At 42.1% G+C, this 20,579-nt stretch overlaps 2 protein-coding genes across 8 annotated transcripts in view; one reads left to right on the forward strand and one right to left on the reverse strand.

Annotated features, from left to right (window-relative positions):
• RPE (ribulose-5-phosphate-3-epimerase) overlaps positions 1-2,545 on the forward strand; it is a 42,211-nt gene extending 39,666 nt beyond the window's left edge. The window contains exon 8 of the transcript XR_014785680.1: positions 394-2,545. The gene's annotated coding sequence lies outside the window, so the exon portion shown is untranslated. The remainder of the gene's footprint in view (positions 1-393) is intronic.
• KANSL1L (KAT8 regulatory NSL complex subunit 1 like) overlaps positions 1-20,579 on the reverse strand; it is an 85,494-nt gene that overhangs the window by 35,401 nt on the left and 29,514 nt on the right. For all 7 annotated transcript variants that reach the window (XR_014785659.1, XR_014785658.1, XR_014785661.1 and 4 more), the window contains 2 exons: positions 3,209-3,362; positions 677-787 (listed from right to left, as the gene is read on the reverse strand). Coding sequence is in view for 2 of the 7 variants with exons in the window: in XM_084819229.1 (XP_084675355.1) it covers positions 677-787; positions 3,209-3,362 (265 nt within the window). In the remaining 5 variants the exon portion in view is untranslated. The remainder of the gene's footprint in view (positions 1-676; positions 788-3,208; positions 3,363-20,579) is intronic.

Below are 20,579 nucleotides of genomic sequence, written 5' to 3' on the forward strand. Positions count from 1 at the left end.
AGGGGCAAATCCCACTGAACTCAATGAGGCCTACTTCTGAGTAGACATGCATAGGCGCACTGTTACACAATATAGTTACATTCCTAACAGGTACTTTAGTCCAGGAGTGGACAACTTGTGGCTCTCCAGATGTTTTGGTCTACAACTCCCATCAGCCCTAGGCAGCATAGCCAATGGTGAGGAATAATGGGAGTTGTAGGCCAAAATATATGGAGGGCCACAAGTTGTCTAGCCCTGCTTTAATCAGAACTGAACAAGTTGTCCATTACAGAGTCCACACTGGAAATATATTATGAACCAGAAAAGACACAGTTAATTTGCTTATTTTAGATGCACAAGATTAACATTATTTTTCAACACACATTTTACAAATAAATAATTTTTACCTTACAGCCCTTGAAAATGTGGATTTCTTAATGAAGAAATAATGCCTGTTCGGGGCAACAACAAAAGAAGAGCTTAAGGGTCTCCTCCACCACCTTAGCGCTAATTGCTGCCCTCAAAAGTCTATGCACAAGTCTTCAACTATAACAGCTAAAATCCTTCTTTTCCAAAATAAAAGCTGTTTGTTGACCATTCCTACTTTAAATTATCATGGAAACCATTAATTATATGTACAGTGGAGGAAAATCAACAAAACTATGTAGAATGCTAAAAAAAAATCTGTGTTGCATACCATTTGATGGAGCCATTTTAAATTCTAAACCAACGGAAGAAGTTTCAAAAGGATCGCCTTTGAACTCATACTTCTTCAGCAATGTTTTAAAATGTACATGAAGTGGAGTATCTGAAAAATAAATATAAAATCGGTAAAGAAATAATTACACACAAGAACAATCTCCCCTTTCAAAATTCTTTATTGCAGCCTACAGGTGCTGTATATGTATATTAATTACAGGGGGCGGGAGGAATGACCCAAATTATCTAGATCCATTTTAATTAGTTGCCAACCCAGGTGCAAGTCAGAAACTGCTCTTGTCATCTTAGTGGATGACTTTCCCTGGGAACTGGACAGGAGGAATACTTCTCTGTTGGTTCAGCTGGACCTCTCAGCAGCTTTCAATACCATCACTCATGGTATTCTTTTGGCTGGGGTAGGACTGGCTGACACTGTTTTGTGGTGGTTTCAGTCCTTCCTGGAGGGGCAATTCCAGTAGGTGGTGCTGATGGACTACTGTTCAACACCTTGGCCATTGACCTATGGCGTCCCACAGGATTCCATTCTGTCCTGTATGTTATTTAACAACAACATGAAACCACTGGGGGAGGTCATCTGGGTTTTGGAGTTCAGTGCCACCATGTGGATAACACCATCACAATCCAAGGAAGCTGCTGATGTTCTGAATCAATGTCTCTGTATCCATAATGGACTGGATGAAGGCAAACAAACGGAAACTTAATCGAGGTCAGACAGAGGTGTTCTGGTCACAGAAAGACAGATCAGAGAACTGGAGATCAGCCTGTTTGGCATGGTGTTGTACTCTCCTTGAAAAAAAACAGGTTTGTATTCCTGGATTCACTCCTAGACCTGGATGTCCATGTTTTGGCAGTGGCCAGGGGTGCCTTTGTTCAACTAAGGCTTGTGTTTCAGTATCACCCATTTAATGGAGGTGTTTGATTTGGCCATAGTGACACACACCTTTATTACATTTCATTTGGTTACTGCAACACCCTTTATATGGGGCTGTTGACCAGCGTCAGTTACTAAGAGCATGTAACTCCTCGGTTACAGCAGTTATACTGGCTGCTGGTCTATTCCGGGCACAATTCAAAATGCTGGTTATGGCCTATAAGCCTTAACCAACTTAGAACCAGGTTACCTTAAGGACCGCCTTCTCCTGTATGAACATGCCTGAGTACTGAGATCTTCTGTCCCACCATCTGATGTGCATTTGGCAGGAACTTGAGAAAGAGCCTTCTCAGTGACTGCAACTACAGTTTGGAACTCCCCACCAAGGGAGGCTCATCTGATCTCCTTGTTGATTGCTTTCCACCAGCATGGAAAAAAACCTATTTGGTGAAAGAGGCATTTGGCCTCCAGAAACAGTTTGCCTTCTCTGCTGCTTTGTGTCTTAATCTGTATTTTAATTTTATGATGTTTTAACTGGCTGGTATTTTTTTATATTTTATGAACTTTTATTTGATTTTTAGATGTTTCATATTATTTATGTTGTTTTTAAATTGTGGATTTTATTATTGTTAATCACCCTGGGCATATTTTATGGAAAAATGGGGTATAAATGCAGTAAACACACACACATACACACACACACAAAGTGAAAACTTACTAGCAAGTCTGGAAAATTCACAATCTCCTTCTCATGCCAAACCTTTAAAATCCACCGAAACAGCAGGAATGAAAGCCGTTTGCTCCTTATAATCTTTGCCCCCTAGTCCTATTGCCCATCTCCCCTCAGATTTGCTGGACCCCAGGGATGTTTCACAGCAGGTTAGGCAAGAGGGTAGGCAGGAAGACCTATGGCTCAGTGGTAGAGCACCTGTTTTGCATGCAAAAGGTCCCAGGTTCAATCCCCAGCATCTCCAGGTAGGGCTGGAAAAATTCCTGTCTGAAACCCTGGAGAGCTGCTGCCAGTCAGTGTCAACAATACTGGACTAGATGGACCATGGTCTGACTCAGTATAAGGCAGCTTCCTATGTTCCTATGACAAGGGAAAGAAGAGTTATGAGGAGTTATGACCATCAAATCTCCTACTTTAGTGGGAGATTTGATGGTCTACGTTCAGGCTCCAGGTTGCAAGGTGGCATCATTGCCCTCCCTCCAAAGGCCTGAGTAGTTTGGCAGAGGAGTCACAAGTTCCTTCCCAACTCTTCATACAGTGGTTCAACATCTTACTTAGCAAATGTGATTGCTGCTGGTACACCAGTATTACACTTGCATTTCCCATGGCAAGCAAATAAAGCATGACTGCGATATTCACTTGTTTACACATCCACGTAGAGATACTAGGGAATTCTGGTTCTGCTGGGACTTCCCAGCACATGGACACAGGTGTTTGAAGAGATTGTGATCATATCTGTGGACTCCAGGAAAATGTGATTCCTCTGCAGCTCTTAGGCAATACTTTTTTACACTATAAAAAGATTTCTCAAAATATTTTTTCATTGATTCAAATTTATCAGTGCCACAGCATACAAGAAAGGAGAAAAACTTGCTTTGCTGTACATATGATATCAAGGAACCACTTACCTGAAGGAAATGATAAGACAGGGTGGAATGCAGTGTCCAATTCTAACATAAGTTGCCTTTGTGCCCTGAATTTGGTGTTAAACTCATAACTGCTCCATGTGGAAGCTGGAACCACCTCTTCTGCGTTAAACAAGGCATCTTTCAGTTGTGTAGCCTAGAAGATGACACACATATTTAAAGTGTTATAGCTTGTTCAATTCTAAACCAAATCAGGCTAACACACTGAAGCTTAATCCAGACAAGACAGCAGGACCACTGATTTAGAGACAGGGATTCAACTTGTTTTGGATGGGGTTGTATTCCCGTTGAAAAATCAGTTTCACAGTTTGGGTGTACATCTGAACTCAACTTTACTCCTGGATAGTCAAGTAATGGCTGTGGCTTAGGGGTGTGAGCACACAGCTTAGGGTTATGTGCCAACTGTGCCCATTTCTGGAGACAGTGGATCTGGCCTCAGTTACACATGCACTACTTACATCAATTTGGATTATTGAAAACTGTTTGGAAGTTTCAGCTAGTGCAAAATGCAGCAGTGAGAGTTCTGACCATAGTCTATTTTCTAGAGCACATAACTCCATTGTTACACCAACTGCACTGGTTCTTAATCTGTTTCCAGGCCCAATCAGTGCTTTTTAACTGGTTCATAACTCATCTGGAATTAGGAGTGAGCAGTGAGGTAGGCAAGTTTGTAGATGACACTAAATTATTTAAGGGCGGTTAAAACAAAGAGGGATTATGAAGTACTGACAGGGGAGACACCATGGTCATGAAGGTGTTTTTCCCAGGTTGAGGTTCATCCACTGTACTCTGGGTGTGCTGATCCCCAAGATTTCCCCAAACTTCTGCAAAAGGATCTCTCCAAACTGGGAGAATGGGCATTAAAATCGCAAATATAGTTCAATGTGAACAACTGTAAAGTGATGCACATTGGGTCAAAAAATCCCAACTTTACAGATATGCTAATGGAATCCAAGCTAGCTGTGACTGGCCAGTAAAGATATCGTGGTTGTGGTGGACAGCTCAATAAAAATGTTAACTGTCACTGTAAAAATGGCAAATTCCATGTTGGAAAAGGTACTGAAAATAAAACTGCTAATATCATACTGTCCTTATACAAATATATGGTGAAACGACACTTGGAATACTGTGTACAGTTTTGGTCATCGCACGTGGATAAGGATATTGTAGAGTTGCAAAAGGTGCAGAAAAGGGCAACCAAAAAGATCAAGGGGGAGCAACACCCCTATGAGGAAAGGTTACAATGTCTGGGACTGTTTAGCTTAGAAAAAAGGCAAGTAAGGAGAAATTTGATAGAGATGTACAAAATAATGCATGGTGTGGAGAAAAATCTGATACAGGGCAGACAACACAGGAAGGGGAATCAAGTAAACGTAGAAAAGAAAAATTCAATTATTTCAATTACATGTGTTTAATTAGAGTTACAGACTGAGCTACAGTCTGGCATGGGAACTAGTGGAATGAGCCAAAGGCTTTATGTAAAAGGTAGGCTTTGTGGAGAGATTAACCAGCACTGCTGGTTTAAAGAATTTACTTCAGAACATGGAGAGAGATGAACCTGTCTGTGGGAAAATGAATGTGGCTGAAGATGGCTGATCAAATATGCTGAGGCATTTTGTTACAGAACTGATAGTACTAGTATATACTGTTTGGCTTCCAATTTGTGGCACAGAGAAGTCTCACACAACTACTTGAGTGAGATGCTGGGCAAGCATCTCTTGGGGAAACCAGAAGACTTAATTAATCTTACTTTGTACTATGATTCCCAAAGAATTTTACACTCTTGTACTCTGAGCCCAGAATTTTCAGCTAGGGAAGAACAGGTGGTTTACCTATAACTGAAGTTCTTCAAGAAGTCCCTTATGCAGTTACATTAATGGGAATCTACACCTGCACAGAGCTAATTTTGAAAAATTCTAGAGTTTTAGCAAGGGAACTGGTACTTGTCCCTCCCTCCCTAAAAGTGAGGTCCTATTTAGTGTGTGCATGCCATATATGGTGTATGTATGGGGCAGTGGGGTGGGAAATGAATCAGCCATCACTCTCCTGGTGAAAGTAATGTGTAAAAACAGTGGTGGGCAAGTTGTGGCTTTCCAGATATTTTGGCCTAAAACTCCCATCATCCCTCATTATTGGCTATGCTGTCTAGGGTACAAGTTGCCTGGTTTAAAGGCCAGGGAGGGGATAGGATAAACCTGAAAAATAAAGCTGAGCCCATGGTATAGGGAAGAGTTTAGCTGAAAACAGAAAGGAATGTAAACAAATATTTGCAAGACCCGAATTAGACTCATTTTATTAAAAGTATATCAGTCAGCAATGACTTATAATAAATTGCCAGCTTAACCCTTATTAAAGACCCAGATAGAATCTACATCCCTTACTACTTACACAGGTGTCATCCATTTCACACTGATTGGAGTTTATGCTTTTTAAAGCACCTCACAATATAAACCTTTCATTTTCAATTAAACATTTAGTACCTCGATAAACCCCTCCATGGATCACTGCCTTGTTGTGGAGAAGGGGCTTGCGTAACTCAGTGAAGCCATAAGCTATGCCGTGCAGGGCCACCCAAGACGTGGTCATGGTCATGGTGGAGAGTTCTGACAAAATGTGGACCACTGGAGAAGGAAATGGCAACCCACTCCAGTATTCCTGCCAAGAAAACCCCAGGGAACGTATCACAAGGCTAAAAGAGATGACGCCGGAAGATGAGACCCTCAGATCGGAAGGTGTCCAATACACTACTGGGGAAGAGCAGAGGGAATTTCCAAGTAGCGCCAGGAAGAGTGAAGCGGCTGGGCCAAAGCCAAAAGGACACTCAGCTGTGGATATGTCTGGTGGTGAAAAGAAAATCCGATGCTGTTTGTTTAGGAACCTGGAACGTAAGATCAATAAATCAAGATAAGCTGGAGGTGGTCAAACATGAGATGGCAAGATTGAACATCGACATCTTGGGAATCAGCGAACTAAAATGGACAAGCATGGGCGAATTTAATTCAGGTGACGATTATATCTACTACTGTGGGCAAGAATCCCTTAGAAGAAATGGAGTAGCACTCATAGTCAACAAAAGGGTGGGAAAAGCAGTCCTGGGGTACAATCTCAAAAACGATAGAATGATCTCGGTACGAATCCAAGGCAAACCATTCGACATTACAGTAATTCAAGTCTACGCCCCAACCACTGAGGCCGAAGAAGCTGAGCTTGATAGGTTCTAGGAAGACCTACAACACCTTCTAGAACTAACACCCAAAAAAGATGTCCTCTTCATCATAGGGGATTGGAATGCTAAAGTAGGAAGTCAAGAAATCACCGGGATAACAGGCAAGCATGGCCTTGCTGTACAAAATGAAGCAGGACAAAGGCTAATAGAGTTTTGTCAAGAGAACACGCTGATCATAGCAAACACTCTTTTCCAACAGCACAAGAGGCGACTCTACACATGAACATCAGCAGATGGTCAATATCGAAATCAGATTGATTATGTCCTTTGCAGCCAAAGATGGAGAAGCTCTATACAGTCAGTAAAAACAAGACCTGGAGCTGACTGTGGCTCAGATCATGAGCTTCTTGTTGCAAAATTCTGGCTTAAATTGAAGAACGTAGGGAAAACCACTAAACCATTCAGGTATGACCTAAATCATATCCCTTATGAATATGCAGTGGAGGTGAGGAATAGATTTCAGGGATTAGACCTGTTAGACAGAGTGCCTGAGGAACTATGGACGGAGGTCCGTAACATTGTTCAGGAGGCAGCAACTCAATCCATCCCAAAGAAAAAGAAATGCAAGAAAGCCAAGTGGCTGTCTGATGAGGCTTTACAAGTAGCTGACGAAAGAAGGGAAGCAAAAAGCAAGGGAGAAAGGGGAAGATATATCCAACTGAATGCAGAGTTCCAGAGAATAGCAAGGAGAGACAAGAAGGCCTTCTTAAATGAACAATGCAAAGAAATCGAGGAAAACAATGGAATGGGAAAGACTAGAGATCTTTTAAAGAAAATCAGAGATCTCAAGGGAACGTTATGTGCAAAGACGGGCATGATCAAGGACAAAGAAGGCAGGGACCTAACAGAAGCAGATGAGATTAAGAACAGGTGGAAAGAATACACAGAAGAACTATACAGGAAAGATCTGAATGTCCCTCCATGATAGTGCGGTCACTGAACTGGAACCGGACATCCTAGAGAGTGAAGTGAAGTGAAGTGAAGTGGGCCTTAGGAAGCATTAGTAACAACAAAGCTAGCGGAGATGACAGCATTCCAGCCGAGCTATTTAAAATCCTAAAAGATGATGCTGTTGAAGAGCTGCACTCAATATGCCAACAAATTTGGAATACTCAACAGTGGCCATAAGACTGGAAAAGGTCAGTTTACATTCCAGTTCCAAAAAAGGGCAACGCCAAGGAGTATTCAAACTATCGTACAATTGCGCTGATTTCACATGCCAGCAAGGTTATGCTCAAAATCCTACAAGCTAGGCTTCAGCAGTATGTGAACCGAGAACTACCGGAAGTACAAGCTGGGTTCCAAAGAGGCAGAGGAACTAGAGATCAAATCGCCAGCATTTGCTGGATCATGGAGAAAGCAAGAGAATCCCAGAAAAACGTCTATTTCTGCTTCATTGACTACGCCAAAGCCTTTAATTGTGTGGATCACAACAAACTGTGGCAAATTCTGAAAGAGATGGGAGTACCAGACCACCTTACCTGTCTCCTGAGAAACCTGTACAAGGGTCAAGAAGCAACAGTAAGAACCAGACACAGAACAACCGATTGGTTTAAAATTGGGAAAGGAGTACGACAAGGCTGCATATTGTCGCCCTGCTTATTTAATTTATATGCAGAGTACATCATGAGAAACACCGCGTTGGATGAATCACAGGTCGGAATTAAGATTGCCGGGAGAATTATCAACAACCTCAGATACGCAGATGATACCACCCTAGTGGCAGAAAGCGAAGAGGATCTAAAGAATCTCTTGTTGAGGGTGAAAATGGAGAGTGCAAAAGCTGCTTTGAAACTCAACATTAAAAAAACTAAAATCATGGCATCTGGCCCCATCACTTCCTGGCATATAGAAGGGGAAGAAATGGAAGCTGTGACAGATTTTATTTTCTTGGGCTCCAAGATCACCGCAGACGGTGGCTGTAGCCATGAAATTAAAAGACGCTTGCTCCTTGGGAGGAAAGCTATGGCAAACCTAGACAGCATAGTAAGAAGCAGAGACATCACCTTGCCGACAAAGGTTCATATAATCAAAGCTATGGTTTTCCCAGTAGTAATGTATGGCTGTGAGAGCTGGACTATAAGGAAGGCTGAGCACCGAAGAATTGATGCTTTCGAACTGTGGTGCTGGAGAAGACTCTTACGAGTCCCCTGGACTGCAAGGAGGTCAAATCAGTCCATCCTAAAGGAAATCAACCCTGAGTGCTCATTGGAAGGACAGATCCTGAAGCTGAAGCTCCAATATTTTGGCCACCTAATGCGAAGAGAAAACTCCCTGGAAAAGACCCTGATGCTGGGAAAGATTGAAGGCAGAAGGAGAAGGGGACGGCAGAGGATGAGATGGCTAGATAGCATCACCGATGCAATGAATATGAACTTGAGCACACTCCGGGAGAAAGCGCAGCACAGGAAGGCCTGGCATGCTATGGTCCATGGGGTCACGAAGAGTCAGACACGACTTAACGACTGAATAACAACAAACCTCGATAAAAAAGTTAGCACTAGAAAAAATCAATATACTGATACACTGTGCACATACATGAGAGAAAGAAAGAAATCAAACAGGGGACTTCCAGTTGGAACTAGTGTCACCCTCGCAGCAGCCTGCGGAGCTTTTTAAAAGGTTGGAAAACCTTCTCATCTCCCCCCTGGAATTAAAAGGGGGGGGCAAGGCAGCAGCTGGATGAGATATCGGTCCGAGAAAAGTACTCTCCGTGAAGAAGCGGGGGGGCTGGATTCCGAGACTACCCTCCCAGAGTGTAAACATGGCAAAACGCTGTCCTGAAACTCCTATCTAATAGGAGAAAACAGGGCTGATGTGTTCCATTGTAATATATGGATTAAGAAATATCAACTACATCTGAGGGATGGTTTAAGAAATATCAACAATATTTGAGAATATCTGAGGACCTGCAAGATTTGTTTGAAGAGAAACATGGCTACAGCGAGGCGAAAGAAAGGAATTGCATCACCGCCCACTCCCCCCGTACCTCCATTGGCAAAGGCTCTGAGAACCGAAGATATAGGGGAATTATTTACTTTGATAAAAACTTTATCTTCGCAATTTGCTGAGCAATCTAAGAGGTTGGATTCAATCCAAAATTCCATCACCGCCCTGCAAGGAGCTGTGGATTTAATTAACACTTCCTGGCAAAAAATGGAGGCGAAGATTAACGAGCTGCAAGATAGGCTGACAACGAATGAAACTACGACACAAGTTCTTTTCAAAAATGTCTCTGCCAGAATTTCCCAACTGGAGGCCTTCACGTGCAGATCCAATGTCCGTATTATTGGTATTAAAAATCTGCCTAGATATGTAAATTTGTCTACCTTTGTAGACATGTTTTTGCATGAGATACTCCCTGTCCCATCTGATTATTTATTTGATATTTATCAAGCATTTCGTGTGCCAAATGCTAAAGGGACTAGCTATACGATTATAGTCCAATTTGCAAGAATCTCCACAAATAATTATATCCTGCATTTGGCAAGAGAGGGTGGAAATCTTTTTTGGAAATAAGATAAAGTTATTTCCGGATTACATCAAAGAGGTGGCTGATAAAAGAAGGCAATTCATCAAGGCGAAAAATATGGCAAAACAAATGAACTTACAATAAATATCACTTAAAATATCCTGCTACATTTTGCATTGTTTCTGAAGGTCAGATGAAGAAGTTCCTAAATCATGAAATGGCGGCGGCATGGCTGAATGTAAAAATGCGTGAGACTTCTGCTCCAGCCCCATGAACTGAAATCTTTAAACAAGTTTTGTTAATTGTTTATGTTTAGTCTGCATGATTCAGGCTAGGTCAGAGACAACTGATTATACATACATTCGTTTGCTCTCTTTCGTTCTTTTTCATTTTTCTTTAAATTCTTGTAATTATATGCTGTATTTAAATATATTGTTTGAGGGTGTATTGTGCACACGCATTTATATATCTAGTATAAAATATTAGTGACTGTTGTAAGGTTGCTTTCAAGCTTTATTATATAACATTATAATTTCATCTCTCTTTTTTTGCTATTATTATTATTATTACTACTATTATTATCATTACTATAAGACTAAGTAAGATTTTTGGTTGGTTAAACTGTTAGTATTATATTCTAACTTAAGGGCAATATATGGTTGCTGGGAATGAATTGTGGGCCTGCTTCCTTGCTATAAGACTGATGATATGATATTGAAATGTAAGGTTGATTATCAAATTGTAATATTACTAATGTTATAGGTATAGTTTCTAAATTAGAATGGGATCTGAAGCCCATATGTATTGGAGTTTAAATTTGACCCTTTAAAAAAGAAGGGGGAAAAAAATCTTTTTCTCCCCCCCCCCCTTCTTCTTTTCGGTATTGTTGTGTACTCCTAAGAATATTGTATTGTTAGGAAATTGTAGTTATTGATCACGTTGTTGGTATTGTTTATTTCATTTATAAAGACAAAAATAAATAAAAAGTATTCTCAAAAAAGGAAGAAAGAAATCAAACAGAAGTCAGGAAAGCAGATACCCAGGAAAATATGGTGGCGGTGGCAGGGAACTTTTATACACAAAAAGGCCTTTCTTAGAGAACCATGTCAAGCCTTTATTAACCGTAAGCATCCATTTGCAGATTAATCTGCTGGCTAGAATTGCTATCTCAAAAAATTGCTCCTATTGGGGGGTATTCTTGAAATGAAAACCATACAGTGACCTGTCTTATTAAAGCTTTTTTCACTAGAGAACATAAACTCCATTGAGAGTGCAAGATCACAGAACTCTTTCATTGCAAACAATGTATTGTTAATATAAACATGTGGTTATTTTCAGCCTCAAATATCAAGTACTCAGGATGGAGATTTACTATTGGTCCTAAATGGGTTTGCTCTTCTGCTGAAAAGACTAAGTACACTGGGAGTTCTCCCAGACTCAATACTAACTGGGGAAGCTTGGTGTCCAGAAGTGCTTTTTAACAGCTTAGGCTGCTACACCAGCTGTAGCCCTATCTGAAAAGGTCTGACTTTGCCTCACTTAACCACACACTAGTGATGGCCATACTGGGGTACTGTCCTGTGTTCTATGTAGGGCTGCCTTTAAAGACTTTTCAGAAACTTCTTAATCTGAACACTGACAGGAGCTAGTTCGTATGACATTTATGCTGCATCAGTTGTACTGATTGTCAGTGTGTTTCCAAGCCCAGTTTAAATTGCTGGTTTTAATATTTAGAACGTTTGGGTACAAGTTACTTGAAGGACAGTTTTCACACATATCAGCCTGTCTCAACTTGAAAATAACTAACAGAGGCCCTTCTCACTTGCCTGCCTTTGAAAGCAGTTAGGTTGGTGGGCACAAATGAGTCACCTTTTCTGCAGTGGCCTCATGCCTTTGGAACACATTACCAGGTGGGGTCCCATCAGGCCCCAGCATTACAGGCCTTTAGGAAGCTCTGAACACTCACTTGCTTTGTGTTCTGTTTTACTGGACTGCTGATGATTTTAGCCATAATTTTGTATTTGGTTTTTAGTATATTTGGGGGTGGACGTTTGCTTTACTATTGCTGGCTTTTATTATTTACTTGATATGTGTTGTTGTATTGTATTTTATTCTGGTAGCTGCCTTGAGAGGGGTTTTACCTTTAAAGGTGGCCCAAAATATTTTAAATAAATAAATCATGCCATTTTATCGTGCTTGTTAATTTTTCTATTTTTTAAATCTTAATTTGAATTAAATGTTTTCAACTATTATGTAAATATGAAATAAGTAATATGGGTTGGCATGAACCTAATTGTAGAAGCTCAAAATATTCTTTACATTACATCTCTCTTTGGGTTGTATAAGACACCACCCATGCACAAACATATGTGCTCATAATAGTGAACAGTTTACTGGCAGGTACTGACTATATTTTAAAGCTTGTAAGGTTTGGACCGTGTTACAGATATCCATACCCGGTTTATTCAGTTTCATTACATTATGCACAATTTATTTAACATGCTCTTAGTAGAAGCATTTTTAAAGCATTGTTCCATTCATGGCTACAGTAGGTAATACCAAGAAGGATGAGTTAAGGAAGCCAAGATTAACCTTGGCTGCAATCCTCCTACACAACTTAACTGTGAGTAAGCCCCATTGAACACAATGGCATTTACTTATCAGCATAGACCTGTAGTGTCAAATAGCTTTTTCAGTAATCAGCTAAAATTTGGGAGGAAGGAAGAAGGGAAGGTATTTAAATAAGCCACCATTGTGACTTCCTGATACTATATTTTAGAATGTAGTAAATTCTGCAATTGCATGGGCCCCTGAAATAGTAATGGGAACAAAACCATTGTTTTGATAACTGGTAAAAAAAAAAAAAAGGTTGAGAACCGTGGTATAGGTTTGTACAGGGCCACTGCAATAATAAGTATTGCCTTCCTTGGAAACATTTGAGAAGAAAAATGTATTAAAGAGATCGGTCTTACAATTTGCTTATTTTTATTGTTTAACTTTATGGACTGCATACCAGGTATATCATATAAGTATGTTTGGGTTTTTTAATTGGCAAAATGACAGAAACTGAAGGAGTGGTAGATCCAGGAATCCAAATTTTTTATGTTACCAAATAGCCCAGGGATGGGCAACGTGTGGCCCTCGAGATGTTTTGGCCTACAACTCCCATCAGCCCTAGTCAGCATAGCCAATGGTGAGGGATCATGGGAGTTGTAGGCCAAAACAACTGGAGAGCCACAAATTGCTGTTCCTTGAATAGCCTGTTTCAAACCTCTTCCTGAGAACACATTAACACTGCACTGAAAAAGTTCAACCTTTCATTCAAAATCAACTTGCATATGGCAGTTGTAGCTATTGCTCCAATGTATGCCATGTTAAAAGTCAAGAAACAGCTTATTACCTTTCTAAGCACAGCAATGAAACTAAATACATACTAAATGATTTGCTATCACACACACACATTAGCTAAATTCAGGGGGGAAATAAACAATCTCCAAAAGGTTCCTTCAGGAATCGGGGGGGGGGGGTAGACTGAATGCATTTTTCACCTATTATATTATTTGAGAACTTTTACGTCACTTTTTCCCTCCAAAAAGAGTCATTCAAAGTAGCTTACAGAGTATAAAAACAAAGAAAAACTAATCATTAAAACGCATTAAGTTAAAAGCAGCAGCAAGCACACAAAAAAACAGAACTATCAATAATTAAGCAACAGCAGAATGAAATGTTTGTTTAAACAGAAATTTATTTATTTGCCAGTGGAATACGGATAAAACCAAACATGACGTGACCACAGGGAGGCAGACATACATGGTGCAGCCACCGAGAAAGCTCTCCCATGTGTTGCCACCAAGCATGCCTCTGAAGGCAACAGCACACAGAAAAGGGGTGCAGCAGCTGATCTTAAAAGATGGGCAAATTTACCTAGTAGTTTATTCTAAGCCTGCACAAGATGTGACCCGCTAAGCCAAACCCAGTCCACCAGCCATCTGTTATGGCCTGCCAGGTGCTAGAGAACCTCCCTGTTTTGCAGTTTCAGGCAGGCAGCAAAACCCTGGCATGCTGCATTATTTGATGAGCCAGAAGTATTACAGGCCTAGTTTATACAATAATCACAGTAAAATGGAAAACGTAGGCTGAAAAAGGAAACCACATACCTAGGAAAGGTAGAAGGAACAGATAATAAAAGGCCAACTGAGGGAAGAACTTTAAAAATTTTATAAAGAACTTTTTAATCCAAAAAATAAAATAAAATAAAATAGCAGAACAAAAAGAGGCAGTTCTTGCTTGGTCAGCAAAGATGCCCCATGTTGTCCACATCTTGTATTGCCTTATAAAGCACCTAACTTAATGCTAGAAGAGAGCTCCCTCTCACAGTTTAACCCATCCTGCCAGCTACTGATGTACTGGCATGGGTCAATTCACATTTTACATAGGTCTAGCAAAACAGTAAGGCTCAGATGCTTCATAAGGCAATACAAGACCATAACAAAATGAGGCATCTTTGCTGGTCCCAAGCTCCATCCTCCTCATCTGGATTTGAGCCTGAGAGACCCAGGAAAAGTGTGGGTGCATGGAGGGTAAGTTATAACCCAGTACATTGTGACATTGCACAACATCATCACTGATCACAGGACACATCAATTAAGGCACGAGCCTTAGCTTCCAATTTCCTGGCTTTGTAGAGCTTGAGATAGCCTTAAGTCTGCTCTTAAACCAGGAGGTTTCTAATCATTCAATTATATTGTAGTTGTGCAGAATATGAAATGTACAGAAACATTATTGCCTATGTACTATTGACTATATTTGGATCTGAATGCACAAAGCCCAAGAGTGCAGCTAGCTTTCCTTTGGTTGTTTCTAGTGTGTTCATTTGAGCCATGCAGCCACTTTGACATTACCAGTACGGAGCTTCCCAACTGTCACCATTTGACTGAATTATACTCAAGAGTCTTAGTGGTAACATTAAAAAATGCAGGTTGCTTACCTGTAACTGTAGTTCTTCGAGCGGTCATCGGTGCATTCGCACATATGGGTCTCTGTGCCTGCACTAAGCCTCGTTTGGAAAACTTCTAAAGCTGTGGAATGTTTGGGGTCCCAGAGGGTTCCTGCCTATTCCCTCAGTTCCTTGAAACCACCTAGTGTGGCCTTGAATCCAAGGGAAATATCACACCTCAGTACCAACATCAAATTTGACATTGACACCAAAGTGAGGACAGTGGGTGGGTTGTGTGAATGCACGGATGACCACTCAAAGGACTACAGTTACAGGTAAGCAACCTGCATTTCTTCTTCGTGGTCTCAGTGCGTCACACATATGGGCAATTAACAAACTCACTTACCAGTGGTGGGTAGGTGTCTCACGACTAGACTGATGACAGCACAGCTCACTCAAAAGCACAGTCGGAACGTGCCTTGACATCCAGTTTGTAATGGGTTTTGACCACATCAAAGGGTTTTGACCACATCACCGCTTTACACAAGTCTGACAATGGCACACTTTTGCCAAGGGCATTAGACATGGCAATTTCTCGCATGGAATGTACCCGGATTGTAGATGGATGCTCCAAGCCTCACAGGTCATAGGCTAACCCAATAGTTTGCAAAATCCAGGAGGATAGCCTTTGGGAAGAAACAGGGAGACCTGTTTTAGGACCACCGGAGCAAATGAAAAGTTGTTGTGTCCTACAGAAAGATGCCAACCTCAGCTTAAAAAAAGCTAGTTCCCTCTTTACATTGAGATCGTGCAACTTCCTTTCCAGGTCAGAAGATGGATCTGGGAAAAATGTCAGCAGTGAGATGGATTGGTTGACATGAAAATCAAAGACCACCTTTGGTAAGAAGTCAATGTCTGGCTTCAGGTCAACCTTGTCTTTATGAAAGATCATGTAGAAATGATCGACACGAAAGGCACAAATTTCACTAACCCATCTAGAGGAGGTGATAGCAACCAAAAAGGCCACTTTCCATGATAACAACCGAATATCCGTACTGGCCAGAGGTTCAAAGGGCTTGGAAAGAAGGGCGTGCAAAAAAAAAACCGAGAGACTCCACTGAGGTATTAAAGTTCTTACTGGACATGCCAAATTCTTTAGGCCCCGCAGAAACTGATGCATAGTAGGGTGAGTGAAGAGGGGGAAACCTTGAATTTGCCCTCTATAAAATGAAAGGCTGCCAAATAAACTCTTATGGATGAAAGTTTTAAACCTTTTTGAAACAAGTCATGCAAAACAAAAGAACATTTTCAATTGGTCCCTGAAGAGGATCGAAACCATGGAGAGTTCCAAACTTCAGAAACGACGACCACTTAGCAGCATAGGACTGACACGTACCCAGCTTCCTAGCTGCGTCCAAAACTGCCTGAACCTCTGATGGGGGTCGAGAACTAGTACTCACTGTCGAATCTTCAGTCTGTTAGTTTCCGGGTGTCGAGATCTGAGTGCCAGATCCTGCCTCAGTCCTGAGAGATTAGATCTGAAGACTGCAGAAGATGTGGGAACTGCCTTTTGGAGAGACACAGCAGGGCTGCAAACCATGGCTGCCTCGGCCACCAAGGAGCAATGAAAATGCAGTCCATCCTGTCACATGCAAAGTTTTGGAGCACCCTCGAGAGAAGGGGAAATGGAGGAAATAGGTAAAACAGTTCCCCATGCCAGCTTAGTTGAAAAGTATCACCCAGTGTTGATCAACTGGTCCCCACTCTTGTGCAGAATCTCTTGCGTATTACATTCGATGGGGTCGCGAACAAGTCCATTGTTGGCAGCCCTATTTCAGAAGAGGCAATGCAGGATGGAGGTAGACATCTGCCATTTCTAGGATGACTTGTATGATCAACTCAGAGTGTCTGCCAAAATTTTGTCTTCTCCGGCAATATAAACAGTGCTCAAAACAGTGCCTGATGGATTGCCCACTGGAACATGTCCATCGTGAAACTCACAAGCTTGGACGAATGCGTGCCCCCTTGCTTTTTGATGTGCCAAAACACCACAGAATTGTCGATCACGATTTGGATATGCCTTCCTTGAAGGCAAGTCTCGAAAGCCCGCATCGTCTTCCAAGTGGCGAGAAATTAAAGGTAACTTATGTGATGTTTCTGCTCCACTGCAGACCAAGTTCCCTGAATCCAGTGTGGACCACAGTGAGTTCCCCATCCCAAAAGGGAAGCATCCATTGTTAGTATGTTTGGACAAAGGGGGTGCGCCGACACAGGTTGCGTGGTTGCATCCACCACAGGAGGGAATTTGCTATCTTGTCTGGAACTTTCAGATGACAACATCGAGCGCTGGAGGTGGAATCAAAGTTTTGGAGCAACCAGTTCTGTAGTGATTGCATCCGAAGCCTTGCCCAACAAACAACTGTGACCGTTGCCACCATGTGCCCCAGAAGCGCTTCGACCGTGTGAGCGGTGACCCATTGATGATAGAATACGGTCTCTGCAAGAGCAATCAACTGATCTTTCTGTTTTCGAGGAAGATAAGCACGTGCAACTGTCGAATCCAGCAGCGCCTCTATGAATTGGAGCTGTTGAGTTGGTTTTAAAGTTGACTTCTCCCTGTCGACATACAGGCCCAATGCTCCCAGAAGGTCCAGAACAATCTCGATGGCATGACAAAGGGCATCTTTGGAGTCCAAGACAAGAAGCCAATCGTCCAGGTAGGGACAGACTTTGAAGCCGCACACACAACCGCCATGCATTTTATCAAAATGCTTGGGGCGGTTGCCAGGCTGAAGGGCAGGGCCTGAGACTGGAACATGTCGGTACTGATGATGAAGCATAGGTACTGCTGGTGAGAGTCTGTGATCACTATATGGAAATATGCATCCTTCAGGTGTATGGCAGCAAACCAAACATTCTTCCGATGGAGAGGGAGGATCGAAGCCACCATGATAATTCTGGATTTCCTGGGAGTAATAAACTTGTTCAAGTTCCTCCATCCCATTTCGTATGGTGAAATACCAGGAAAAGAAACCGTCCTTCGGTTGGTATGGAAGAACTCTTTGGATTGCTCCCTTTTGAAGCAGGGTGGTTATCTCCAAAAGGAGGCCCTGCGACGGAAGGGTAACTCTAACAACTCACAGTTGGGGAAGGGTGTGAAACTATCATGTAACCCTGACTGATTATACTTAATACCCAGGTGTCCATTGTTATTACTTTCCAGGTCAGCAAAAACCAAGCCAAAATGGACCTGAAGAAGCGCCGGCTGGGGTGGTCGAGGATGGGAAACAGCAGAAAGTCAAAGTCGCTACTTAGAGGATGAGTTGGGCCTACTACGATCCTGATGATACTTTGAAGAAGGGTCAGTCTGTTTAGAATCAGAGAATCACAGGGTTGGAAGGGGCCTACAAGACCATCGAGTCCAACCCCCTGCTCAGTGCAGGAAGCCTGATTCCCAGGTGGTCTCCCATCCAAGTACTAACCAGGACTGACTCTGCTCTACTTCCAAGATCAGATGAGATCGGGCATCCAGCCCTTTGCTTCTTCTGCTGTGGATAAGGCTGGTATCATGAGTAACCATCAAACTGCTTAGTCAAGTACAGTTGGTCAGTTTCCTCCAAGAATGTCTGAAGCTGCCCAACCACCACATGCTCAAGCACCTTGCCCCAGAAGGGGATATTAGCAATGGGGCAATTGTTCTCACACACCTCTGGGTCCAGGGAAGTCTTCTTTAGGAGAGGGCACACTACAGCCTCTTTCAAGGTGGCAGGAACCACCCCCTGACAGAGCAAAACATTTACCACCCCTGTCAGGAGTGCCCTAGCTGCCCCTTGCAGTCCTCACCAATAGCCAACTCAGGACACAGATGACGAGGAATTCTTTCCAAGACTTTATTCCTTTATTGCTTTATGACTCTTTCAGAATACTAGTCGCTAATGCCAAAGCAAGGAACAGCCCTGGGGAAAGATAGCAGAGTAGCCTAAGCTCCAGGTAAGGCAGTTGGTCCCTGTTTGAAGGAGAATCACAGGAAGACCCTGAACTTATGGGCTAGGGAGAGATCCTCCCTCTTTCCCTTGGGTCCTTGGGACGCGACCGTTGTTTGCGCGCCAAACGGGCGCTACGCCTCCTTTCGGCGCCCTCCATCTGTCGTCACTCCCTATGACTGCGCCGAGCGTCCAGCAAGCCCCCCTCCAGCACTCTCTCACTGCCAGGGTCAATATCTATCCCAGGAATGCTGGCAGGAGGAATCTCTTGCCAGCTGCTGTGCTTGTGAGAGATGAGCGAGCTCCTCTCCCACGGATTGCTGTTCCTCCTCAGAATCAGAACTGCTCTGGAGCTCTATTGGCTCAGTTTCCACCCTGACAACCCCCTGGACCCACCCAATCAATCCATCCCTGCTAGATCGTATTAGCCAAGATGGGCAAGGGTCAAGCTTACATGTGGCAGTACAGACTGATTCAAGCATCTTGTCCACATCAGCAGGCTGCAACAACTGAAAGTGATCCCGGGAAACACAACCAAAAGGAGCACTGGACACCTCCCCAGACTCTGCAATAACTGTGTGTCACGTTCTGAGCTAATACCTCAGTAAAGACTAAGTAATTTCACCATACAAAGCAGTTGCAGCATGCAAACAAAGATAACAATCTATTTGCAAGTAATTAACCTGAGGAAAAACTGTGGGTACTCTCACTGAACTGGGTTTTAAAATGGCATGCATCATGCTCATTCTGAGGAGCCACTTATATGTTATCAGAAAATGCCCTTTCCCAGTGGGCAATCACTACCTTGGGGAGCAACATTTAAATATATCTCTTCCATGTGCCACAGTCTAAGTATGTGAAACATTCACACATTGGCTGTATTTGCACGTAATGACTTACTGAATGAACAGCACACTTTGCTCTCTCCTGCGTGCGAGTGGATAGAACAAATCAGGAAGAAATAGCTTACTGTGACAGCTGAACCCAGGATGCTCAATTGTTGGGTCCCAACAATACTGTGAAGGGGTGTTCATACTGCACTCTCTGATTCTTCTCCACCTACTTTTTTGCCTTTGCTAATATTCATTATTTTTCTATTTCATGCTCAGGAATCTCATCAATGACCAGCTAACTAGGCATATAGATTTTGAATCTGAGAGAAAGTGACACCATGTTCCTAGGTCCCTGAAATAATAAGTCTGCTTTAAGGTGTTATAGGATAACAACAAGTCTTAAAACAGAAAAACCCAGTATCTATATAATCTAGGTTGTCAAAATTCGTTAAAATTTTTAAACAAGTCCTGTCACTTTATTCATTGGCAGAAGTTTCATTCTCTGTTACAATAAAATGATTCTTGCCTTTTTCTAGGTCTTATATTTAAATAATTTAAATGAATCTCAGGTATATTAGAAGCCATGTTTGCTATAGAAGACTCCCCCCACTCCCAAAAGAAACTAGGAGCAACCCTTGTTTTCCCATAATGTTCTTCTACTTTGCCCTCAATTCAAACTCAGGGGGGAAAATTTAGCTAAGAAGACTTTCCATACACACAAATACTGATGTAGCTTGTGTAGTGAAAGTAATTATAGTAGCCTTACATACCAAGAAGCTCAATTTGATTCGTAATTAAGACAAATACTCTACAAGCTTATGACAAATATTTATTAGTCTTTAAGGTGCCACACAACTCTTTCTTGTTTTTGCAGCAACAGACTAACAGGCTACCCCTCTGGAA

The sequence above is a fragment of the Heloderma suspectum genome, chromosome 1 (assembly GCF_057233095.1).
Source record: "Heloderma suspectum isolate Gila_16-S chromosome 1, 16-S_ref, whole genome shotgun sequence".
Classification (NCBI taxonomy): Eukaryota; Metazoa; Chordata; class Lepidosauria; order Squamata; family Helodermatidae; genus Heloderma; species Heloderma suspectum.